The 26,047-nt window shown below is 43.8% G+C and overlaps 1 protein-coding gene across 2 annotated transcripts in view; it reads right to left on the bottom strand.

The window, feature by feature from the left end:
* Window positions 1-420: 420 nt before the first annotated feature.
* NARS2 (asparaginyl-tRNA synthetase 2, mitochondrial) overlaps window positions 421-26,047 on the bottom strand; it is a 54,678-nt gene continuing 29,051 nt past the window's right edge. The window contains exons 7-14 of one of the 2 annotated variants that reach the window (XM_064441481.1): window positions 22,616-22,748; window positions 16,067-16,165; window positions 14,777-14,814; window positions 12,913-12,979; window positions 11,305-11,442; window positions 9,375-9,472; window positions 7,242-7,268; window positions 421-1,203 (exon numbers count right to left, since the gene is read on the bottom strand). In XM_064441481.1, coding sequence (XP_064297551.1) covers window positions 1,059-1,203; window positions 7,242-7,268; window positions 9,375-9,472; window positions 11,305-11,442; window positions 12,913-12,979; window positions 14,777-14,814; window positions 16,067-16,165; window positions 22,616-22,748 — 745 coding nt within the window. In that variant the 3' untranslated portion in view covers window positions 421-1,058. Of the gene's footprint in view, window positions 1,204-7,241; window positions 7,269-9,374; window positions 9,473-11,304; window positions 11,443-12,912; window positions 12,980-14,776; window positions 14,822-16,066; window positions 16,166-22,615; window positions 22,749-26,047 lie in introns of both variants that reach the window. The other variant, XM_064441480.1, reaches the window with a different exon arrangement.

Below are 26,047 nucleotides of genomic sequence, written 5' to 3'. Positions count from 1 at the left end.
GCTGAGAGCGTAAACCCATTAAAGACTGCAAGGAGTTCAGATCCTATAGTGATAAGCAATTACTTAATACATATGCAGTGCTTGAGAGCATATGTTGATTGTTTCAAAATATAGACAAAACTGCTTGGTCCATGAGTGCGAGATATTTTCTCAGTATCAACAACAAAAAAGCAAAGCAATAACAAAAAACACCAATTAACTGCAAGTTGGCTCTGGAGAGATGAATGAGCTCTCATCTAACTGAACATTTCTTTCTGCTATGAACATGTGTTCTCTTGGAGACAGAAAACACCTCCCTCCTGCAGAAGTTGTGCAACTAATTTGGGTATACAGAAAAGGAAATATCTACCAAAGACACTGAAGGGAACACTACGATGCTGAGTGCTACGGTTTGGTAACAGAAGAAGAAACCATTCAGAGTTACAAAACAACCTAGTGTACATCTTTATTGATGATTCACAAAATCAGACATCATTCACCTAATTCACTCCAGCAGTTCCAATGTGACATTTTTCCTTACTAGGTTTGGCTAATTTTTCCAAGGTAAACAATATTGGCGTTTAAGTCAGGGTGGGGAGAATCACGGTTTACAGTAGACAATACTTCACATTTTATAACACTCAACCTTCAAAGCACTGTGCAGGCATTTAATTAAAACCTATTAAAGCCTCACAGCAGTCCTGGCTCCCAGTACGTTTTAGGTCACACCTCCTTACTAATATTTCACATAAAACGCCCACTACTTCCCAACAACGCTTATTCGGTACTTCCATGGCTTGTACTAGTCTCACGAGAAACTTAACCCTTTAGTTAAGTGGGATTTCTTAATATTCCGGAAGTGCACTGAAGACATGAACTGCTATCAAATTAACTGCACGTGTGCTTCCATCATCTCACCAGAACAAATATTCTTTTCGGTAAGCCAGTATTAAATTTACCAAGAGTTTCACTGCTGTAAAAATTATCTCAATTTCCTACTAAAACATACTTAGTCACATCCTCATGTTATATACATACAGTCACACCTGCAGTTTGCTCCACATGAGTCAACTGCTGAGCTACAGGAGACAGGAGTGAGAAAACCTGGGGAAAGGAATAACATCTTTGATATTGTCAACTCCCAGGATGCACTGCAGGTAGCGTTCAAACCCCATTCCGAAGCCTCCGTGAGGAACTGAGCCGAATTTTCGGAGGTCTAGATACCTGTAATTTAAACAGAGAGTTATATTTGCAGCATGGTTATGCTGATATAATTACACAGAGCTTTTTATCTAGGGTTTTCCTTTCCATCTTAATCATTTCCCTTTGACCCTAACCACTGTGGATTTCTGCCAACACAGCCGGCATTGGTCAGGGGTGTGAAGAGGCGAGGCTCCCAGACAGGCAGAATTGTATCAGCAGAAAAGCCAAGTACAAACACATTTAAACCAGCATACTTATGCTTTGCCAATACGCTAGAGCCTGGTTTGTTTTGGAGCAAGAACTCATCTGGGCATGAAGAACCGCTTTAACATCACAGCTCTGCTCACATGGAAAGCATCTTCGCAAGTTTTAGTATCTAAAACATTCCTAGCAGAGGCACAAAACATTTCTGCTGCTGGAGATGGAGTTGCCTGCCCGTGTTTGGGTAGCCCTTGCCACGCTGGTGCTGCAATCTGCCCTACAACAGACTATTGAAAAGAAGATGAAAGAATTTAAGTAATTTGATTTCCAGTAACTTCTTCAGAAGCCTAAACAGATCTTGATGTCTGCTGAATATTCCTTCAGATATTTTTTTCCTTTTAAAGTAATTATGATGGCTTTTTGTTACTTTTTCCCCAATTGCTCTTACAGACTGATTCATTTATTTCCACGCTAAGTCAGCAAAGAATCTTGGACATACAGATCTTCTCCAAAAATACGATCTGGAACAAGACATTTCATTTTGGAAAAGGGCACCTGTTGTGCACAGAAAGCTCAAAGTGTTTGGAAGCAGAAATTCCAAATCCATGGGTGTCAACAAGATTATGATGGTTCTTCTTTAGAGTTCCCCATTTCCCAGCCGGACTGTAGCTGATGTGATACACAGGAGCTATATTTGCAGCTATAAATTGTCACCAACAGTTTTATTTTAATAGGAGTGAAAAACATCTCAATGGTTCTATTGATTTATGGGGCCACTTCTGAGCTTCCTGAGGCCACAAAGTTACTTTTTTTTATATGAATGCACTAGTAAGGGATTGAGTGACACCAGATGTATTACATGCTTCTAATACCTGTGTATGAATATTTTATCATCCCAGTTTTAAGAACAAAAAAACCAAGCACACTTAAATATAAATGCTTTAAGCATAAATGTTTTACTACTTAGGCAGTGGAATAGAAGGGGAAAAACACTGAAAAGGATGAAGATTGGATTGACTGTAATAAATGGTTTCAAAAGTTTAACTACTGTTAATGAACTGCAAGGAAAAATATATTTGTGTGTAGATATCTATTTATACATATATTAATATGTAAAACATACATTATATATATTTAAGTGCACTTGTTTAAACAGATATATATTTAAGTGTACTTGCTTGGACTTCAGAATTTTGTTGGCTTGAAGACTATATTTTAACAGAGTGAAGCCAAAGTAATGCCACTGATCACCTCTACTTGCAAAATAAAAATACTCTCCCACAAATTCTACAGCTGCAAGAGATTGCCCTGGCAGACTCAGTTTAACAGTACGCCTTTTATACCATGAAATACTATTTTTTCTTGCAGTTCATTAAGAGTAGTTTAAATTTGGGAAGCCATTTATTACACTCAATCCAATCTTCAGGGTTTTTTTCCCCTCCACTGCCCAAGTAGTAAAACCAGAAGCAGGACTTCACAGAATCACAGCGGCTCTTACCTCTTCGTACTAGCACTGACACAAAAAGTGCAGTTATGCCTATATGGGAAGTTGAACAGCAGGCTAAAGAGTAGGACATAAGTCTTCTGATCCCTGTGCTTTCTACTTGGTGCTGCTGGGTGCTAGCTTGGCTTGCTAAGGCTCAGTTGTACCCACCCCACACCTTGTGGTAAAGATTTTGCTTAGAATACGAACACATAGTCTGTGCAACAGCACGGTGGTCCATCTCTATCCACTTTATACAGACCGCGTTAAGAAGAACTTGAGTTTCCTCTAATACACTGGGAACTGCCCCCGGGGAGCTCCACTTAAGAGTTTTTCAAGAGTTTGCAAAAGGGATGACCGGCCTCTGATGCTGAGGGTGGTGACTTGTGAAACAGGAAAGACCTCCTAAGTGTGAGCGATGTGGGTGTTGGTCCTGGCAGATCAATCTGTACCAGCTCAGTAGTTCTGAGCAGAACTGGATAACCAGCTGGTGACAGCTCTAGCTGCAACAAGTAATATAAATAATAGCACAAACATTTCTGATGATGTCTATAAACACATCTCAGCCTGTGCAAAGACAGTTGAGACTAAGCCTAGCATATTTTCTCCCCTTTTGCTGGCAACAGAGTTTATAAAGTCATTTTAAGGAGATGAAATAACTCAGCTTCTTCCAGATGAACAATAATAATAAATCCTACCCTTGCTTATCCAGAGCTTTCATCTGTAGATCTCAAAGCACTTTGAGAAGCCATTTTGGCAAAAGGAGCGAAAGAAAGCCCATTAAAGTTAATGGAAAAAGTCAACTGAATTAAACGTGCTGAGGATCAAGCCTGCGAATCCTTTCTGATGACTGTGCTTAGAAGAAGCAAAGGAATCGAGAAATTTTCCATTCTTCCCAGATGAAAGAAAAAGTAACTGCCTGCAGATGGAAAGAAAATTCCCTTTAGACTGGAAAATGCTCCCTGAGGTTTTCCTTCATTCAGCCATCTCCAGACATTGGATATTTCTCACCTCAAAAACAGTCATGAACTAGTCTAGCTATTTCTCCTAGTAGCTCATACTTAAGAGGAGAGCTGAGCCCACCACTGGTTACACGGGGGGACGGTGCAACATTATTCCACGGGTGAAATAAGTTTCTGTGACCCCAGGTAGCCCCAGAATTCATGTTCTGGACCTGGAGGACTGGTAGTTCTTCAGAGACTTGAATCTTACTAAAGTATACGCTGCAACAACATCCCCCAGCAATGAATTCCAGGAGCTTGTTATGTGCCAAGTTAGAAGAGCATTTCCTTTCATCCTTTTAAAAATCTATACCCTTTTATCATCATCACAAGCTCCTGTGCTGCACGGCCAGGCACTATGAAGATCAGTGCTCTCTTAGTGACCATTCATAAGCAGAATGTATCCTGTTCGGCCTCCTTTCAAAACAAATATAATCTTGATCTTTTATGTAACCCTTTTGTTATACTGAAGCCTCCGCACTAGTCTGAAAAACGTAAGGCTGAAAGAACAAAGATATTGCAGTCCATGAAGCTGAATATTCTACTGGGAAAAAAAAGGGAAAAAAATGAGGGTAATGAAAAACTACGAGTAAAATGGCATTTGAAAGACCGTTTTGTTGAATGTTTCAAAAAATAAACATGCAAAGCATCACCAGGTTCTGATGCTGGATAAAACACTGTCTTTGGTTTCAGACAGTTTCTGCTCTGCTACAACTTTTCAGGAAACCACAAAAAGCATTCAGGGAGGCCAATCTAAAACACTCCCATTGATGTGAGTGGGGTTTGGGCATATTTTGGCCAGCTTTAGCACTGACTTTCTGCCTGCCTCTGTACGGTGCAGCACAGCACTCTGGTTTCTCCGCAAAGCAGGAGTAATAGGACCAGGTGCCTGCCAAGGAGAGCGATGGGCTTCCTGTTTTTGCTGGGTTCTAAAGGAGGTTAAAGGGTGCTGTGCTGTGGCTGGCCATGGATTGCAAGTGGCTCACCAGTGCTGCTGTTCCTTAAGTCCAACTACTCCTTTCTACCGTAGCACACAAGGACCCGACAGAACACTTCAGCATTCAAGCTTCAAAGCAATTGAAATTAGGAATTAAAGACCTCAACACAGGTTCATCTTCTCCATCTAAAGCAGGAGCAAGGCCAAGACAACACGGTAAGATCCGTTCTACAACAGCGATAACACCTGCTCTGCCACTGTGTGCTTTCACCAGTGCTCCACCATAAGATCGGAAAGGTACCTGGACCGTAAAGGGTTCAGTATGAGGCCATTTTCTCCACTGATGTGCGCGATGATGATCAGACTGAGGAAATGGCTGCCTCACATGCAGAAAGGCTGTCTGAAATGCTCTTCAAGTTGATGGTAGCGGGGACACGTTGTTCCCTGCTTTGTTATTGCTCATGCTTAAGCTGGCACCTGGAGGCTGCAAACAGGATCAGGACCCCTGCTTACAAAGCAATACACTCAATACTCCCTGGTCACAGAGAAAGCAAGTGACTTCCCAGAGTAAAATTATCACCTGACTTTCCCACCTCACTTCCACAGACCTCTCCAAGTCTAGCCAAGATCGGCATCTACAGCACTGAGCTCTTTTCTATCTACAGTTCTGAGGAAGGAATGTGAAAAATAGATAAAATAACTCTGCAAAATCAAGACAAATACTTTTGCAACTCATATTCTTTATGGAAAGAAACCCTCACAACAGGAAAGATGCAGTGAACTGAAGAAGATTAAGAGGACTTTGACCACATCCCTTTATCTACTTTTTTTGAAAAGCTTTCTAAAAGGTAGGAATGGGCAGAAGCACAAGAGTATTTCAGATCATCAGTTGCCTCTTTGCCCAATGATTCTCCCACAAACAAGACCCTCCTGAAGCTGTCCTAGAAGTATTTGGCCCCCACAATATCCTCATACCTAGTTGGAAAAGAAAACAGGTAGAAACACAGATACAGCAACATGTAAGGGATTTCAAAAGGGACCACATCTCATACCCATTCTAAAGTCAGCAAATATTATATCTAAAAAAGAATGACTCAACTCTTCTTCAAAGAGTTTGAGAGCCAGCTTTGGAGACTAAATTTAATCACTAAATTGAGATTAATTTCAGTCTCTCCTGCCACCTCCACTGAAAAGATGGATGCTGGCAAACCACCTACCTGTTTTCTGGCAGATTCTGGACTATAGTCTAGAAGCATCCAGGATTACTCCTATCCTGAACCTTGCTAGGACACCAGACCCTGCTATGGCAGGGGCTAACAACAGTTTTAATCCCCTCTGGGACGTTACATCATCTGTGATGGAGTGGAGGGAATAGAGGAGGAAAGAGTCTCCAGAACAAGATCCTAGAAGGAATGAATTTCCAGAATGTGATTGCTACATATCCCATGAAAATGCAAATGGCTGACAGGCAATGTCTTAATCTTCTCTCCTGACAGAAGCAGGAGGCAGGGCTGAGCTATCTCAGTAGCGCTGGAAGGCTCTGCCTTGAACATCAGACTTCCTCAGGCTATATCTCAGCATCTAACCACACAGCTGATCACCCTGGGATCAGATGAAGTGATATGGTGTATTTTGGCCCATCAGCGCAAACAATAAAGGAAGACATTTCATTCACCCCGTTTCAAATGGATGACGTAAAGGTCTGCCATGCACTGGGCTGTTCCTAAGTGATTTCATACTGTGGGAAGAGGAGACTGAAAAATCCTACACTTGCTCTGCTTTTTTTCAAGGCAGCTTCCCTAATGCTCATTCCAAATACTGCAAAGTATTTGAATATAATCTTCTAAATTTAAAATTCTCCGCATTATCACTTCTCGGTAGCTGTGACAAAGTACGTACCAAGAAACGCTTGTTAAGAGGAACACTAAGATCCTTCTGTTGTTTTAATAGGCTAAAATGTTAATTCAGAGGTTGTTCTGTCTCCTTAGCAGGACAGTTTTAATTGCTTCAACTGCTTTGTTAGGGAAGATTTTTTGACCCAATTGCCCTGTCAATTGCAAAGGGAGTTATTCATAGAGCTGTTAAAGGTCACAAATTGCTTGTGGTTCTGCAATCTGTTTATCTCATGCAATGGTGGTCAGAATCTATTCGACATGGAACACAGCTTAATGATTTAATATCAAAAATTATTGATGGGTTGTAAATTAATCCACTTCATGCAATCCTGAAAGGAATGACTTGTGCTGTGAGTGGACAAATTGGGAAGATAGACTACGTAGCAATAAATTAAACTTCATTTAAATGAACTGGCTGTTCCACTTAGACTGGCAGTGACGGCAGGGGCAACTGAGCCAAGAACAGGATCACAAAACCAGAAGAGTTGCTTAAAGGGCCTCAGAAGAAGAAATATAGCTTACAGACCAAGATAGTGTCTTACCATTGGTAGGCATCTTTCAGTCCTAATCTGTGGAACAAAAAGAAAAACCCTTGTAAGTAAAGGAACAGAGAAGATCCACACAAGCAGCACTTGCTTAGAAGAGAATGCTACAAGAAAAGGGAGGGTCTGATGACTAAGCTCAGTCTGAAAAGGAAGACACAATTAGTGCCTGTCAGTTCTGGTAATCAGTAGACAATCTTGAACAGATTCCCAACATGCTGCTTAAAATGTAGTTTGTTTTGACAGCATACAGGGTTGATCCCAGCTTCATGCAAAGACTTGTGTGTATTCTTAACTTTAAGCATATCAGTAAACTACTTGTGAATGTTTGGAGTACAGGCCTGAATATTAAATTCACAATGATGTGCAGCCAACCTCCTTTATGAGTGAGTCAAAATCTCTTCACGTGTGGCTATGTGGCTGCCCTTCCATGGTGCATAAAACCATTCAGCTCCCATGGCTTTATTAATGTGTATCAACTTCTGTAAACTACTAAATAAAATATGTCTTTTTCTAACTGCTACCAGTGCACCATCACCCCTTTTCCTGCCCTTGTGGAGTCACAGCAACTGTTGTGATTTTTTCCCCATTTCTCTGAACACAAACAGAAAACCGTAGGCAAAGAAAGACCACCTCTCTCATCTTCAGTGCATTGCAGCTATCCCCAACTAGGACTTGGAGAGCTATTGTATGAAGTGTGTATAAGGAGACAAGAATTCCATTCTTTATCTCTCTTAGTTACGCTGTGTCTGCAGCAATTTTAACTCAAAAGCCTTATCAAAGCATTTGGGCTCAGCAGATCAGATCCTGAATACTCAAAATTAAGAAAAACATGTGAAGAGAGGTGTTATGTTTCCAGATCATCTTCAATGCAGAGCTGTATTTTAAGGTGCCCGATGACACACTGTTTGTAGTCTGAAATACTTCCTACAACTTTCCTGATGAACAAGAAAGTCTGGCTTCAGCCTCCACAAGGACCACTCCTGCAGCCCCACACCTTGCAGGCTGTGGGCTCCAGGTCTCACTAGCAAAAATTTCAAGTGACAAAGTGCAGCAAACAACGCTGTACTTTGCTTCAGCTGAAGCATGCCTGCTTTGGGAGAATTTGCAGGGAGAGTAACAGGAAGCAGAGAACAGTATCATCCTACACCACAAATTGAGAACCAATGTTCTGGTGATTTTAATTGCCCTGCGCCTTTTGGATTCATTATGCTGAAATGGATTTTGCTCTTCTCCACTGACTAGATAGATCTCTGTGAGCATGCGGCTGATTTAAGCCACAAATTCATTCCCAATGTGCAAATGATGTTACTCTGGGATTAATCTTCCTTCAAAATTGCTTTGCACAAGTGTATGACTGGCCCAAATGGACTCATCTGAGTTATGAAAGGTTCTTTTGAACAATCAGACAGGATCCAGGGAGTAATTGTCTATGGAGAATTACCCCATCTATAACATCAATTATTGTTAACTAAACAGCAGCTCTGATATTCTGACACTGAATTTAGCCTAAAATTACTCAAAGTCACATGATCCAGAACAAAGCTGCAAGGAAAGAGCCATATGACTCAGTACAGGTCCCAGGCACTTCCGATGAAGTTTCCCACTGAACTGTTGGCAAAAAACTATATTCTCTTAAATGATGCCACTGAGGCCAGCTGTATCGCAGCTAGTAAAGCTTCCGACCAAAACTGCAGTTCCTCAGTTACACAATGTGATGACGAATATATCTAAGCTCTGTTTACATGACAACTTGCACCTTTGCAATCCACTCTCGGCCATAAGATCTGCAAAGAAAAGGCTCAAGGATGAAGTGCCTCAAACAAGACCCTGTTCTAGACAGTCCCAGGAGAGCTGAGGCATTCTGCTGCTCTGCCTCCTAGCATAAAATAACCTCCTCTTCTCTGATGAGCTAAAACAGAGGCAGTTTTCATACCTACAACAGAAGCACAAGAACTTCTTCACCACTTCTCAATCACCTACTCAGATAAAGGTAGATCAAAAAGACAAAAATAGGCTTTTTTTAAATAGCATTAGTTGCCCTTCCACTCCTCTGTCTTGCCAACCACTGACAGCTGCTGAAACACTCTCTTGGTCAGAGTAGTCTCCTGGCAACTGGTGGGTTTTCCATACCTCTGTAAGCGTGACTCGAGGAAGGGCAGTCGCTCCTCTCTCAAGCTGCCTCCACACAACTCCCCTATTCCTGGTACGAGGAGATCAACAGCTGCAACCTTAAAAGAAAGAAACCTATCGTAAGTCATGCCATGTAGCCATACAGTCTACAGCAGAAGTACAGTTGACACTTGATGGCTGATTGTAAAAAGCCACTGTAATTCTTTTACCGAGTCCAGGACACTTAGGTAAGTATTTGCAAATGCTTGAAAAGTACGTTTTTGACAGGAGAAGGCTGGGAGGGAACTTTACAGTGATAAAAAAACAGAAAACCTAAGCAAGTGCAGTGGTGTTCCAGCCTCAGGACACCTACAGCAGGTGGCATGAACTGAATCCCACTGGGTTACTCTGGTGACAACCTGTGCATGTAGGCAAGCCCATGCAGGGTGTAAAGAACCCAAAAGCAGCTCCCAAGGAGGCAAAGACACATAGGCAAGTTTCCTGAAGTCCTGATTCCCTTGGAGTTTAAGCTGCTATGATGCTTGTAACTTGTGTTTACCCCAGCTGCCCCCATTCCTTGAGCCAGCTCTAGTGGTAATGACACCAATGGATCAATGGCACTGAGGTGCTGATCCAAGTGTTAGGATCTCAGTGTTATCACCTATGCTGTTAGGTTTGGGCTGGTTTTCTTCTGTTTTGTTTTGTAGAATTATTTCTCTTATCCCACAGCTGAATTGTTGCTACAGTTAAAGCCAGTGAAGTGACAGTGGCATACAGAATCACAGAATAGCAAGGGTTGGAAGGGACCTCTGGAGATCATCCCGTCCCACCCCCTGCTGGAGCAGGCACACCCAGAGCAGGGGCACATGGCCGCGTCCAGGCGGGGGGTGAATGTCTCCAGGGAAGGGACCCCACAGCCTCTCTGGGCAGCCTGTGCCCCTGCTCTGGCACCCGCACAGCAAAGGGGTTTTGCCTCATATTCAGGTGGAACTTCCCGTGTTCCAACTTGTGCCCGTTACCCCTTGGCCTGTCATTGGGCACTATTGAAAAGAGTCCAGTCCCATCCTCCTGGCACCCACCCTTCAGATATTTATAGGCATTGATGAGATCCCCCCTCAGCCTTCTCTTCTCCAGGCTGAACAAACCCAGGTCTCTCAGCCTTTCCTCATAAGGGAGATGCTCCAGCCCCTGATCACCTTGGCAGCTCTCCGCTGGACTCTCTCCAGCAGTTCCCTGTTCTTCTTAAACTGCAGGGCCCAGAACTGGACACAGTACTCCAAATGTGGTGTCATTAGGGCAGAGTAGAGGGGGAGGATAACCTCCCTTGGCCTGCTGGACACACTCCTTTTAATGCACCCCGGGATATTGTTGGCCTTCTTGGCCCCAAGGGCCCGGTGCTGGCTCAGGGTCACCTCGCTGCCCACTAGCACTCCCAGGTCCTTCTCAGCCCTATACAACTACCCCTCTATCCCCTATACAGTGGGGCAGTTGCTCTTTTTAGTAGAAGCAGTGTTTCAGGTTGTATCAGTTCAGCTGGGAAACCACATTTTCAAAACATGAGACCTGTGGAGGAAGAGTTTATGTCTTGCGTCCATCTGCTCTTTGAGGATTACAGGGATGGTAGATTTGGATAACAAGAGAATAATGGAGCCATGCAATTCTAGGCATTTCACCTAGTAGTAGAGAAGTCTACCAGGAAACAAAATAAACTATGGCAAATCTGTCTTAAAGGACTTGAGCAGTGTTAAGTTTTTGCTTAACTCCTGAATCTTCCTCCTTTTGTTCCTGTTTTGTAGATTTATTCTACAACAGGATCACCTGATGGTCATGTCTTATCTTGTACTTCTTGACTGGAGGCCCAGCAGATGACTATCCTCACCTGTCTATCTATCAGTAGGCTAAGACACATACCTAGCCAAAGAAGAGGTGGAAGTGTGACCTATGGACTCACTGTATGTTGAGGTCCATCTTCATTGTCCCGCATGTAGAAAGGTTTGAGGTCGTATGGGTAGTTGAACACAAACACGGGAACCTCACCACAGTGCTTCACCAGGTACTTTTCATGTTCTGTTTGGAGGTCACAGCCCCACTGTAAAGACAGCAAAAAGGACTAAGATCCTGCTTTGGTGCATCCTGTCTGTGGCAAGAGACCCAGCAAAATCCCTGCGTAGGAGAGACAGTTTGATGTTATTCAAAGCTGCACGAGTACAGCAACTTGACACAGGCCACTGGGAGAATTTGCTAAGAGTTTCACAAGTTTTAAGGCTGAATAAAGCAATGAAAATAACATGGTTTAACTTCCACAGAACAGGGCCAGATCATCCCTGCATCAAGCCCAAGCACCTGGTATCACATCAGAAAAAAAACCCAAACAAACACACAAAACCTCCAAAACCACACACTGCATCACTTAAGGGAAATAGGCACCTATCCAAAACCTGCTTACTCATCCCAACAAACCAGCCTTATTTCAGCATTACCTTTGGTATATAGAAAGCAGCTTCACTAGGCTGACTGCTCTCTTCCCTGCTGTGTCCTGTTACATGCTACATTAATTCTCATTTAGGAAAACCCAGTATCCTATCAATCAATTCTTTATTATCAGCAACCTTGGACATTTGCAATGTCCTTCACTTCTCCTTTCTTCCAGCAATGTTATAAATCCTGTGGCTTTTGACTAGAGACCTCCAGAACGCTATAGGTTGTGCAAAGAATACTGGGGGAGCGGAAGGGGAAGAGGAGAACAGGTATTCTGCAGACTCTCCTCATCTGAAAATATCCTGAGTCTGCTGTCTCAGATCAAGGCAGTACAGATGCAGGTTTTGAGGTTCTATTCCCACTTGTACACAGAGACGAGACAGCTACCCAACTGGCTACGAAGGTGGCTTCAGCCAGAGAGTTATTTTCCTCAAAGCATCAGAATGAGATACAAATTAATCCATATACACATGAGATGAGCACCACCTTGAACCGGTGTGTTTTTGAAATTGGGTAAAACACAATTTTCAGAAAGGCATGATCTAACCGTGTTAGAAAGACTAGCATGTGATTCTTTTTCCCAGTCAACATTTATACTTTGGAAAGACAAAAGATTCCCTTTACCTACATCTGGGTGACATGGTATCTTGACATGGTTTTGGCTTATTAGTCCTTGTCAAACTTTTGGTGCTGTCCTAAGAACACTCCTTTATTTGAGGACCATTACAGAGTAGATGACTGCTACTGAATCCACAACACACTTGGCACTACTTGCATATAGGAAAAAGAATCACTTTTGCCAAAGCCTTGGTCCTTCAACAGCAAAGTCATCACCTCCTCCTTCCCTGCAAATTTTAGGTGTTGTTCTGCTACAGAACTCACTCCTTATATTGGTCCCATTTCTCCCCCAAAGGGCAAAAGTTATACCTGGGTTACAGCTGAGCAAACACCCTAGGAGGCAGATAACCTGTGCAAAGTAACAACGCCTGTGGTACCAGAGAGAGAGAAATGAGACCTACAAAGTTCAGGCTGGCTGTGTGCATGAGCAGGCACAAGGACAAGCGACCAGGCAACTACCTACCTCTGGCTTGAAAGTGAAACTTGGAGAAGCTTGCTTCAGAATTTCCATTGCTTCACCGTAGGAAATTCTGCAAGGGGAAAAAAAAAAAAGTCTTTAAGATAACTACGAAAGGAATAACAGGAAAGTTTTCTGGCTAAGTGCCACACTGGAAAATTAAGGAGGCATTTCCCCACCACCATGCCAATCTATGCTGTGATGTCAGACTTCCCAGCAATGCTTCTTTGGACAGAAGCCAAAAACCATTTTATATAGCAAGAATCCTATGTCTCCCTGTGCTTCAGCTACATGCAGGGCAGGAAGTGCTAAGCTCTCAAGACACTTTTGCATTATTGCAATGTTGCATTTCAGTCAGAAGTGAGCTCTGCGGAGAATTGCTTCACAGAAATTTGTGGATTTTTTTTTTTAAGGAAACAATGTGCCCTCATTGGCACAGCTCCAACCACACAGCTCCACTGTTCGGCATGGTGTCAGGCAAAAGTAACGGCCCAGAGCGCAAAAGGCTCGTAACACAAACATTTTTATTTTATTTTGTAAAAATAGCGAGATATATTTCAGCAATGTTCCTCTACTCCTCTGACAGATCTGAGAGCAGATTCTCTCTGACTCCCACCAGTGACTTCCACCAGTAGAAAACAGCAGCATCATGGCAGAGCAAACAGAAAAAATGCAGTGAAAAATGCAGCAGGTTTGATAATCAAGACTCAATGGAAGATAAAACTGTTGACAAGTTTTCCACATACCAAGCAAATGTTGTGGACAGAGAAGAAAGAATAACCTGATAACAATAATTTCATCCCTCTGTATCATTGGCTAAATCCAATTATAAACTAAATTCTCTAAAAAGCATCAGCTCTTTACACCCAGCTACAAAGTTTCACTAACACAGGGAAGGCTTCTGGAGGAAATACCTCAGGAAAGAATATATTGCTCCATGTGCTTGGGTTATGCGAGGCCATGGTCCAAATGAGGTATATCACTGGCACAGGTTCCATGCATGTAACTGATGTGTGTAAGCCAGGAATGCCTCAGACCTGCCAGCAGTCAAAGAGAGAGACAGAGTAGGAGACAGAGATGGGCTGACTCACTCTTTCTCCTTGGACCATGGGAGAAGCTGAGTGCAACCCTGTCCTCTCACAAATATCAGCTAGGTCCAAAGAGAGCAGGACTGAAATGGACAGAGAGTGACTTCACTGAGGTCCACTGTGCTTATGCAGGCACGAGGCACAGGGAGGTTCCATCACCATCCTGTTGTGCGAGCGTGGCTGTACCCGATTAACAGAAAAACCAGCGCTGGGCTGAGCAGCCCTGCAATGTTCTGTGGGATAAACTGAGAGCACCACTATTTGAAGAGATGGGCAAGTGTAGGGAAAAGGAAGTATTCCTGGGGGCCAAGGAGGGAAACCAAAACCCTTCAGTCTTTTAGCACAGAGGGAACTGTGAAAGGGAGCTGCACAAGCAACCAGGAATGGAAAATCAATTGGGGTTTTTAAAAATTAAAAGATAGTTTCATCAAAAGAGAGCCACTGGAGTGGCAGTGCGAAGGAAGGCAGAGCACCAAAGCCAAAACTGATCAAGACAGTGAGCAAACCACTGTGCAGGTACATACTGGAAGGAGGATATCCTGATACAAAAACGATCTTGCCCAGGGAAGCAAAAGCCAAAGGCCAGCAGATTCAGATGCCAGTCTCATGCAGAGATGAAAGGGCAGCTGGCAAACAGGACAAAGGGAACTGGAATTCATGCTCTTTTGGACGTTATGCTAACCCAGAAGACATTGAGTTGGGAATGAAAAAGAACATATACAAAATAGGAACTCTTCCCCCAAAAGCCCACTTCCAAATCATTTTGAAATAGAAGTACTTACGTCACAAATTTGTTCTTCAGCATTTTTTCCAACCTGTCCTTGGTCAAAACAAGAAAAAAATAAAAATGTAAAGCTACTCTTAAGGGTTCAGGGACCTAGAGGAAACTCAGAAAAGCTACCTCCCTCTAAGTTTTGATTTATAGGTCTGCAATGTGCTCTAGATCATTGAATTGTTTAGGTTGGAAAAGACCTTTAAGATCATCAAGTCCAACCATTAACTTAACACTGCCAAGTCCATCACTCAACCATGTCCCTAAGCACCAAGTCTACTTTTAAATACCTCCAGGGATGGTGACTCCCACCACTTCCCTGGGCAGCCTGTTCCAATGCTTGACAAGTCTTTTGGGGAAGAAATTTTTTCTAATATCCAATCTAAACATCCCCTGACACAGCTTGAGGCTGTTTCCTCTCGTCCTGTCACTGGTGACTTGGGAGCAGAGACCAGCCCCCCCCTCACTCCAGCCCCTCTCAGGCAGCTGCAGAGAGCGAGAAGGGCTCCCCTCAGCCCTCTCTTCTCCAGGCTAAACTCCCCCAGCCCCCCCAGCCGCCCCCCAGCACACTTGTGCTCCAGACCCTGCCCCAGCCCCGCTGCCCTTCTCTGGACACGCTCCAGCCCCTCCAGGCCCTTCTTGTCCCGAGGGGCCCAAACCTGAGCCCAGCATTCGAGGTGGGGCCTCCCCAGGGCCGAGCACAGGGGCCCCATCCCTGCCCGGCTCCTGCTGGCCACACCAGTGCTGGCACAAGCCCAGGTGCTGGTGGCCTCCTTGGCCACCTGGGCACTGCTGGCTCATGCCCAGCCGGCTGTCAGCCAGCACCCCCAGGGCCTTCTCCGCCGGGCACTTCCCAGCCCCTCTGCCCCAGGCCTGGAGCGTCGCCTGGGGTTGGTGTGACCCAAGGGCAGGACCCGGCACTGGGCCTTGTTAAACCTCATACAGTTGGCCTCAGCCCATTGATCCAGCCTGCCCAGATACCTTTGTAGAGACATGAATCAAAACCCGCTCCCGTCATTTAGTGCTAAGAAGCTACCTGACTTTTGGAGCTGAGGATTCAGAGGCTACTAGATGATGTGACAGCTACAGTTCTACAACGCTTGCTAGGAGCTACAGAAAGTTGTGTGTCCTCCCTGTGTCAGCCTGAACAGTCACTGAAGTTCAGGCTGACTTTTGGCTCTTCAGAGTTTGTTAACACAGGACAACACATTAAAAAAAAAAACAAACTTAAGCCTCCCTGTTGACAAGAGCCCCCAAAATGCATAAAAGGATTGCAGCTACTTCTTTTCACATTTATTACCTTCTGGGCAGGAGCTATATATTTATGAAAAAGCTCAACATCATGAGGACATTTGGAGAGCACAGTGTTTGTTGCTGTCTTGAAAAGATCTTCCATAACCTAACAGAGAAAACAGGAGTCCATGAAAAATTAACACTGCTTAGATGTCCCAGACTATAAAAAAAAAAAAAGTACACATCAGCCAAAGGATACAGAAGGAGCTTCTGTCCTTCTGCATGGTCAGACTGCATAAGAGGGTACCAGCTTGACAGAGGCTCCTAATTAGCAGGCTTACTCAGCAGCTGAAGAGGAATGAAATCTCTGTTTCTACTATGGGTTTAGGGCCTCACTGTCTGCTGGTGGCCTCAGTACCTTCAGTCAGGTATCTCCAGTGAAAAAAGCACAACTAAAATACTGAAGGAGCAGCCCTGGTCAGCCACAAACATAAACATAACAACCACTTGTGATGAATGGCCTCACATTAATGATTAGTCAGGTGCCTTTCCTGTAATGAGCAATTCAGGTTTTCTGCATTGCTGTTAACAAAAGGCAGAACTAAAGGAGAGGAGAATAAATGTGTACTGTGTAGAGCCAGCCCATCAAACAGATCCCAGCTAGGGGGACTCTGTACCGTAAGAGCAGAGCAAAGAGAACATGTACAGAGACAAGTAGAGCGCTAAAGCGAAGGACACATCAATGCAGGGATATTTGAGAAACTATAAAAAGATGTGGTTTCATTTCCCTAAACTAATATGGAGTAGCTAAATGACATTAACATCCAATTTGGATATACTTATCCAGTAAAACGGGCTTCACCCATGACGAAATTAAAATGCCATTTTGGTTCTAAACAAAAAAAAAAAACCCGCATGGGATGCCACTGCATTTTGATCAACCTGTTTTAAAAGTAATTTTCTCTTTTGGTTAAGCAAAGCAGACCATCCAAGACACTTGCTGTCATGCAGATTAAGAGTTCCCAGAACTCCTCATAGTCCCACGCCTGCACAAAGTAGGTAGTTGATACCTGCGTAGTACTGATGATCCCAACTCTTCTTCAAAATCACTGTCCTTATTCTCATCTCTTCATAAGCAAGAGAGCCGTGCAGCTGGGCTGCACCTCATCTCAGCCTGGGATGGCCCCAGGTTTTTTCCAACAAAAAGCACCTCTGGAAGTCCGGGCACATTCCTACTTTTTTTTCTTATGAGCATAACAACTGCTTCATTAACTGCAGAGTTGAGAGAAGTGAAGTATCAACCAATGATACCATGGTGAGTAGCAGTCCCTTGACACTGCAAAGCCCAGGGGTGACTGACTGTGAAAAGATGAACGTGACATTCAAGTCAGCGGACCTGGGGAAGCAGCAGGTCTCTGCCTCGCAGGGAACCAGACCTTACAGGGCATGAGGAACAGAAGGCACAGAAGAGAAGCTGGGCTACTGATATAGACAAGACGAGATTTCAAGCATGTTGTTCAAACTCTCATGTTCAGAAGAACATCCTTCTTCACCTGTCCCAAACTGCTGAAACACTGCTCTGTGCTGAGGAGCCACCTTGGCATCCCACCAGCCTAGAGAAGCTGGTAAATCAGCCCATTTTGACTCCTGCATCAATCTAGGCCCTTTGTTTAAAAAGGGAAGGTCCAAATAAAGGAACAGCATTATCATATGCAGATGAACGGTTTTACCCCTACTGGTACTCAAACACAGAGGAAATGAAAAGCTAGCATTCCTGCTGCTGAGTGGCAAATAACCAAACAGTCAGCTTTGAACTTTCTTCAAAGTAGCTAGAAAAAGGCTTATGCAAATGAAATTAGAAAACTTCTTGGCAATTCATCTGGTTTCACCAGGCAGAGACGAAGGGATTTTACATTACGCTTCCTCTTTCTAGAAAATGAAAGTATCATCTGTTTTCAGCAAGGCATGTTGTTTAATTAGCACTTTTTTTCCTCACTGTGCGATAAAGTAACAATTAGGTTCCCACAGCATTCAACATAGGCAGCTTCCTCTTGTGGAAAAAAGATGTGGGTGGTATGGGAAAAACAATCTGAGAAATATTTCCAGGTTTGAGACTGAGGTTTTATTCTGGCAAAAAAGACAGACACGTGGGTCATGTATTGGCCTCCTCACTACCCTTATTTATGCCAAATGTGTACTAGGCACGAATGGTGGAGGGGAAGAAGAAAAGGGGAGGGGAAAAAAAAATAATCTCCAACTCAGAAGTTATTGCTTTAGGAAGATAATATAATGAAGGACTAGAAAGTAGGCTATATGAAAAATGAGTGGAAAAGCATAACCACTGGCTTGAGGGAACATGTGAGCTGGTGATACAGGCCAAGCGATGGGTTTGAATATATCTTGTAAGAAACATGTTTGATAGGAGACTTATACAGGTAAAAAGCCCTGGGAATCACAGCAAGTAGCTCATCTCAGAGATGGGACTCTCGGTGTCCAGAAGCCCATTAATTTGCCTGCTTCATAATGGAAATGTAGAAATTGTGCTGGCAGGAAGGCAGTCAAGGAGGACAGAGTAAGTTTTCCCTTCCCCCTCACCCTGCCAGCCTTTATCTGTTGATTTTCACCTTTCAAAGAAGTTCAGCAGTATCAGTCCTGGCCTCCCCCAGGGTTGCTGTGCACTGAATGGTTACCTCTCCCATTTTGATTAGGAGCAGCTCTCAACCATATTGTTTAATTTTAACTTGCATCTTTTGATGCTGCAGCTTCTCCTCCTCCCACATAAAATAATGACCAGAGCTGAAACAGAGCAAACCATCAACAAAACAGCGGTAAATGTCAGCAGCAGCAATTGAAGGTGCTGCGCACTACAAAAACAGTTCAAATCATCATCATTATCACATAAGACACTTTCAGAAAAATCACAAGAACTGCCAGTAGGATTTTTGTTTATGCATTTACCTGGGGCATGCATATGCATGCAGTGTAAATCACAGGGTATTGACATATGAAACATTCACCAAGTGGACCATTATTTCTTGCCTTCATGCTCACTCACACACACCGTACGTGTGTGCACATATACACAATCATACAGAGGGCAGATTCACATCTGACCTTGGTCATAAAGTCTCCTCTCTCAGCTATATAACCAACAGCTCAGGACCCACTCTGGAGAGACACTGTTATTAGGAAAGGAAGGAGGCTTGTCTGTCAGATCACTGCTTCACTGACCATCAAAGCTCAACAAAAACATTGATGGGAATTAGGAAACAGAAAGAGCCTCAGCTATGGCAGCTGGATGCCATGTCAGAGAAGGAACATATAGCCCTGCAGATACCCCAGAGTGCTGCACAAGACACTTGTCACAAACCTTTCCCATGTGATTACCCGTGTTTGTTCCCTTGAGACTGCAGTCAGATTTGCCCAACTGTCTTAGCCTTGGCACTGAAGACAGAAAGTACTCCGAGTGCAAACTATTCTGGGAATCAAACCACACCCATGTTTTGGATCTAAGGTCCCCGAAACTGACACCCAAAAATCAGTGCTACTCTTGATTTCATTTCATGCCTGAATTCCCTTCTGTAAAACGGAGGTAATAATGCTCCATGTCACTGGGCTGTAATGACAGCAAATTAATTTTGATGAAGTACATAACCAGTGAAAGACAATACTTCTGCCCTCAGGACAGAGCAAAAATACTGTGTTAAATTGTATTCTCCATCTTAGAGATGTATTCTCCATCTCTTAAAGAGACAGTGGTGCTAGGATGTGATCTTGTTAAGGAAGACTTAACCCTATGCATAAACTCCCCAAAACACCCTCAGGAAAACTTCCTTCTGGCATTCCCTAACTTTACAGCCTAAATAATAGGGTTTTTCTAGCATGGTTTTGTTTGTGCCTTTGGTGAAATTCAATAGTGACTGCATCGTATGGCCCCTTTGAGACCCCGTTAGTATCACGAGTGAAGTGGCATCCTTTAAATCCACTGCACTGCCAAGACAGTGCAACAAAAAATAGAAGATAATGACCTACAAATACAGCTACATGACAGCACTGAAGGGACAGGGTGGCAGCAGGCATCTCAGGATAGAGGAGACTGGAGACCCTGGGCCTCAATTCAGGGACTGGAGGGTTGATGGCTCCAGTGAGTCCACACACTTCCATACAGATTTGACCCCTTCCACTGCCTTACCTGGCCTTCTTCTAACTTCCTCTCCTTTTTCATCCATTTTGAAGGAACATGCCTTGGGGCAATTTGACACAATTTCTTGACTAGACTCTTCTGGAAAGAGGCCACAGAGGCCTCTCCTTAAGATACACCGACGTACGCCCTGTACACCGAAGCAGTAATACCATCATCACCCAGCAACGCAGCGTAGAGTACCGCACTCCACAGAAAGTATTGTGAAACCAGTATTGTGAGAGTTTAAGCTTCCTTGTAGCACTAAAACACGTTTTGGCACAGAAAAGAAATTTAGATTGCATGATCAAGATGCATGAGACTTCACAAGAACCATGTTACTAATTTAGGAATAACTAAGCATTATTCTGTGCAATTACAGCGGGGAAAAAAAGCTGTTGCTCTAAGATTTCAGGCCCTTTGCCCTTGAATACATGTAACTTTGTTATTAAATCCCCTTTTTCCTTTTATTTTGTAAGGGGAAGCTCTGTTTCTTTCAGAGCTTTGGCTGAGAGAAAGATCTCAAGCCTCATCAGTGAATGGTAAACATATACATCTTTGTAGCAAGGCTCTTTAATGGTGTATAAGCAAATATGTCAAGATGTCCCTGAAGAAGCTGAGCATTCCCAGCACACCAACTTGCTGAAGTTAGAGGTATTCAGGCCAAATGTTGAATACCAATATTAAAAATAAATTTTAAACAACCCAGTTCTTTATGTGAGGACAAAGTTCAGATGCTAACCCTGGCCAAGAGCCCTCAAGGCTTTCAACTGGGCATTTTGCACCGAACAAAGAACTTGCAGATGATGACAAACAGACCAACTGCCCAACGGGCAGATACATCAGAGAACACTGAATTTAGGTCAGTTATGCAGGGAAAAAGAAACTTAACTCAGGCTTTAGAGCGGCTGGCAGTTTTGGCTTTAGTTTTTTGTTGGTTTTTTTTTTTTTTTTTAAGAGAGATTGCCCAAGAATTTAAAAACAAACAAAACAGGGAACTCCGCCTCTGCAAATGAGAACATCACAAAAGTAAGCATGTTGCAACGTAGACTCACTATGAGGAATGCAAAATGATGGCTGCTAGCAGCCTTTCTGTTATAAAGATGCCTGTCGAAGACTTTGGGACAGGGAGTAGTAGTGAAAGAGCAAAGCACAAGCTGAGGCTTCGCAAGATGTTTAGCACAACAAAAGCCAAGGCAAAGGGGGAAGTTCCTTCTATCCCTACAAATAAAAGTGCTACATGTTCCAGAACAGTTCTCAGATCTAATTCTCTGAATTGTCTGAACTGGCTTGTCTATACTTCAAAAGCCAAGAAAATGGGGTTCTCAGCACAAGGTTACAGATATATTCATGCTGTGTTCAAGGGCTGAAACACCACGTAAAGAAGACCCTGCTTATTATACTAGATGAAAGCAGTGAAGATTTCAATCAGCTCCTGATTATCTACAGAAACAGGGGCTTCAGGAAGTAAGGCATAAACAGATACATATGCTATGCTCTAAGAATACACAAAGTTGTTCTGGAGAAAAGGAGAGAGAAAAGGAAGAGTGGGATGCTGTTAATGACAGAACACAGAGATTCCCAACAGGTCAGTCCACACAGCCCAGTGCCATCCCGACATCCAAGATGCAGAAGCAGCACACATACAAGAGAGAGTATGTTGGCTCTACTCTCAGGCCATACTGACTCAGCAGACTGTATATGATCCAGGCTGAAGAAACCACCACCTGGATGCTATTCTATACATCTGTAGCCAGTGCCTCAGGTCTTTTTGTTTTTAAGGCTATTTCTCCAATAGCTTTCCAAGCAGCTTATCTGATATATGTGAGCATGTGTGGATGTTTACGCACAAGTCCTACTAGGCATAAGCTGGCTTATGCTGAGACTAGTAAGATGCATTAGCATCCATCATGTGGTTAGACTGCAACTGAGAGGTCAATCCTGAAAAACCAAAAGCAAGCTGACTCTAAGGATTTCAGTCTTCTGCGAAAGCCGCAGTGAATAGTGTATGCCAGGAACTGTTTCTATTTGAGATTTTAATGCTGGTTTTAAGGAGCTCTTTACAGAGCACACCAAGGGACACACTGCATAAATACTACTCAGATTCACTGGAGAGATGCTGAAGGTTTTGAAGGGGAGAATGTCGCTTTCATTAGCACCAGTCAAGCACATTTACACATTTCCTGGCAATACAGCAACTGTGCAGCCTCCCATTCAGATGGGGGCTGTGTTCGCACCTACATCTTCCCTTCCAAATCCTCTCTGCGACCATACCTCTGCTGAGCAAACCCTGATCCTTGGAAAGCCCCAGTGCAACCTCTACCTGGCTCACGCAGGGTGGGAGGAACTGCAACCTTAGTTGAGGGCAGGGAGAAGAGCTCGGGGAGGAGGAGGAGGTTCTGGCATTGGTCCTGCATAGACATTTGGAGTGCCCACCTGCATAACGTCTTGCAGGCTTTCAGTGAAGGACAGCTCAGCCTCCACCATATAGAACTCTGCCAGGTGCCGGCGACTCTGCGAGTTTTCTGCTCGAAACGTTGGGCCGAAGGTGAACACCTGGGTAAAAGCCCTGCAAGGCAACAAGAAACAGGTAGGTCAGGCCCAGTACACAAGTGAGTCTTTTATACTGAAAGCCCCATCCACAAGCTCACTTTTCTCCCAGGATCTAGAAGCACTCATGTTTCTATTTCATCTTTAACCAGTTTAATGGCACTGTTGGGTATGCTGCTATTACATTGCTTCAGCCGGGCGTTCAGAGGGGTTATTCACACCTCACCATGACTCACTGACGTTGCACAAACCCTATTCAGCTTTCACTGAACACCACTCATGCTCAGAACACTTTTTGTAGCTGTCTGGAAATAAAAAAATTACATTCTGCAGACCAGATCACTGGAGAAGCACCCGGCCAATTGCACCAGTCAGGCTCCCCTCGCCCAAATCCCTTCACATGTGTTTGGCTGCAAGGTCCGACCTTTATGGGTGCTGTGACACCCCAGAGCCCAACAGAGCAGAGAGAGTCCTGCTGCTGGAATTGGTGAGCTGGTGATAGCCCTGAGAAGGGACTGGTGAAGCCCAGCAGGATGGATGTATGGTGTACAGGTTGCAGTCCCCCTCTAGTGGCAAGACCAAAGCTTGTTGCTGAAAGAGCCTTTTCGACAACTGGGATCCTTTCACACAGCTAAAAATGGTTCAGTTAAAAGGGGTCCCTACTGCAGAGAACACCTCTGGGATACCATTTAATGCTGAAGCAATCAATGCATTTCCTATTATGAAACTATTTCTCCAGCAACCTTCTTGGCAGTCTATTTAAATACATCCTCTCTTGTTCCACAGTCACACCATGCTGCGTTACACAGGATATAAAAGCCTTCTTAATTCTCCACTTTATTCATAAGAAAGCTTCCTATCAAACAGCAATACACCTTTAAAAGTTTTCTTTTTACCGTGGGGAAGCTGCACCCCAAGCGATACCTTTTACACTGTGGGCTATGAATGCTTGGGCTCCTGGACATCCTCACGCCAGCAAAAGCTTCCTGAACAGATGCAGTGAGAGCTGTGTTTCCTCCCATGCCGCATGGGAAGCAAACTATGATCACGGCAAGAGCAAGCTTCAGAAAAATCATGGACTGGGCAGCTGCTCTCTTTGGTGCATCTTTAACTTGACATCACTCTTAGCCATAGACAGTGTGTAGGAGAAAAAGAACCTGATCATCAGAGATTAAGCACAGTTTAACACTCATGAAAGGATGTGTGAAAATTGCTAGGGTTGGCGGTTGACTTGCGTCTTGCTCTGCAAGCTCTCAACTTCAAGAGGATGTTCACTGAAGTTTCAGCACAGGCTAATTTTGTTAAACTGAAATTTAATAATGCCACAAACCCCAGCATTTTTCCTTTGCCCCTTATGGAGGCATCTGCACTGCAAATAAAGGAACACACACATTCTGCTTCACTCATCTCTTTCCTCATGCCACGTGATGGTTAAAGGTTACATTTGAAAGAAACAGCACTTTCTTTTTCCTTGAGTTGCTAGTAGTAAACACACGAGAAGGAAGTTCCAGATCAAGACTCTGAATACATAGCCTGGCTGTAGGTTTCTTTTCCCCACTGGCTCTGCCTTCCCAGCTCTAACAAATACACTTTCCAACAAATACACTTTCTCTCTCCACTTTGCTCCCATACTTGCACTCTCTCACACATGACCACAGCATCTACAATGCTAACCAGATTTTGCAGCAAGTATCTTTCCTCAAGCATCATTTTCAGCATGCCTCTTCCCTCTGCTGCCTCTCTCGCTTGCTGCGATGTTACTGTAAACTTCTGCCATCAGTTGATCATCCTCCTTCAAACTGCCCTTTGCTATAGGTCTATAAAACCTCAGCAATGTTTAGATAAGTGATGCAGCAAGACTATTACTCACTGTACAGGTCAGTATTATCTCATCAGTTCCTTGTGGTCCCCCATCTGTAGCCATCTGTTGTCTTGGGTTATAGAGAAACACATGTTCTTCCTCACAGCCTTGTGAGGTTTTTTTTTCCATGCTCCTACAGCACCTGGCACAACAAGGTCTTGGATCCAAAGCTTAAAAGCCTCAACTGCTATAGCAAAACAAACAATAAATATTAAACAATAATTCACTCAGCCAAAACTGTTCAATGTTTAAGGCAGAACTGGTCAAGAACTTTTGCTTACCAGGCCACGGAGGTTGGCCTGCTGTGGGAAACAAGAGACACAGGTTCTTGGAATACCTGTGCCCACGTTTCAGGCTTTTGCTAAAATATTTCAATTTGGGGCTCTTCAGTTAAATAATTTTCCCTAAATAAATCAGATTAGTCACACGTTCAGACTGTGACTGGGCCAGGAATGGATGCAAGACAAAAATATTTTGAAAAGCTTGCAATTACTGGAGTACCCACCCAGGACTGCTGGGTTTGATGTGCAGGTCTCTTAATTTCTCCCTGGCATGAAGTTTTCAAAAAGCAACGCCTGATACCGACTGGCTAGCAGGAGATCCTGTCCCACAGAGCAGCAGTCTGGCTTCAGGGAGACACACATTTCTCAGCTGCTGTCCAGGCACAGGCACTGACACTTCACTTAGCGTAGGTTACTGTGGCAAGTGAGAGTCTCCAGCAATGCAGGCTGCTACGAGCACTTTGAATTGTACTTGTTTCCTACTGAATAGCAGCCCAAGCATGACAACTAGGTAATTATCTTCCAAGGGGCTCGCTGGCTGCAAGGTACCTACAAATAATAAAAAAAAATTTTACAAATCCTCATTGCTTCAAGATGTCAACCGTGGTCAAATACTTCAGTCACAGATAGATTTTGTGCTGCAAGAATAAAGCCTCTCCGTGCCTCAGATGGAGCTTTTGGGGAAGACAAGTGCAGAACGACTCCCACAAGAACTGATTTCAGTCTTTTCTCAGCTCTAGGCATCCTGCTGGGACCAATCTTCTCTAACTTGTACATTGAGCACCACGGAGCACAAAACGAACTATTAACACTGCAACTTCATGGACTACCCCAAGGCGCTCAACAACAGCAGGGGAAAAGGCTTTGTGACAGCCTGCAGAGAACCTAAAATCACTGCTGTAGGGCTGAATTTGCCTGCCCGCCCCTTGGAAGAAGGAAAAAAAAATCCAAACCCCCAAACCCAAAATAAATCCCCATCTGCAGGGACGGAAGGAATCATTCACTTCTCAGGCTAATTGTAAAGTGAAAAGATAGACACAAATAACTGTGAGAACTTCACCACAATCCGGGGACCCTGGCAAAGGGAAACCAGCCAGATGTTATGCTGGCAAAGCGATCAAAGGAGCACAGTAAATGCAAGTCATCTGGTAATGGCAATGCAGCACTGACCAGAGG

Source organism: Phalacrocorax carbo, chromosome 1 (genome assembly GCF_963921805.1).
Source record: "Phalacrocorax carbo chromosome 1, bPhaCar2.1, whole genome shotgun sequence".
Taxonomy (NCBI): Eukaryota; Metazoa; Chordata; class Aves; order Suliformes; family Phalacrocoracidae; genus Phalacrocorax; species Phalacrocorax carbo.
This window is presented reverse-complemented; position numbering and strand designations above follow the sequence as displayed.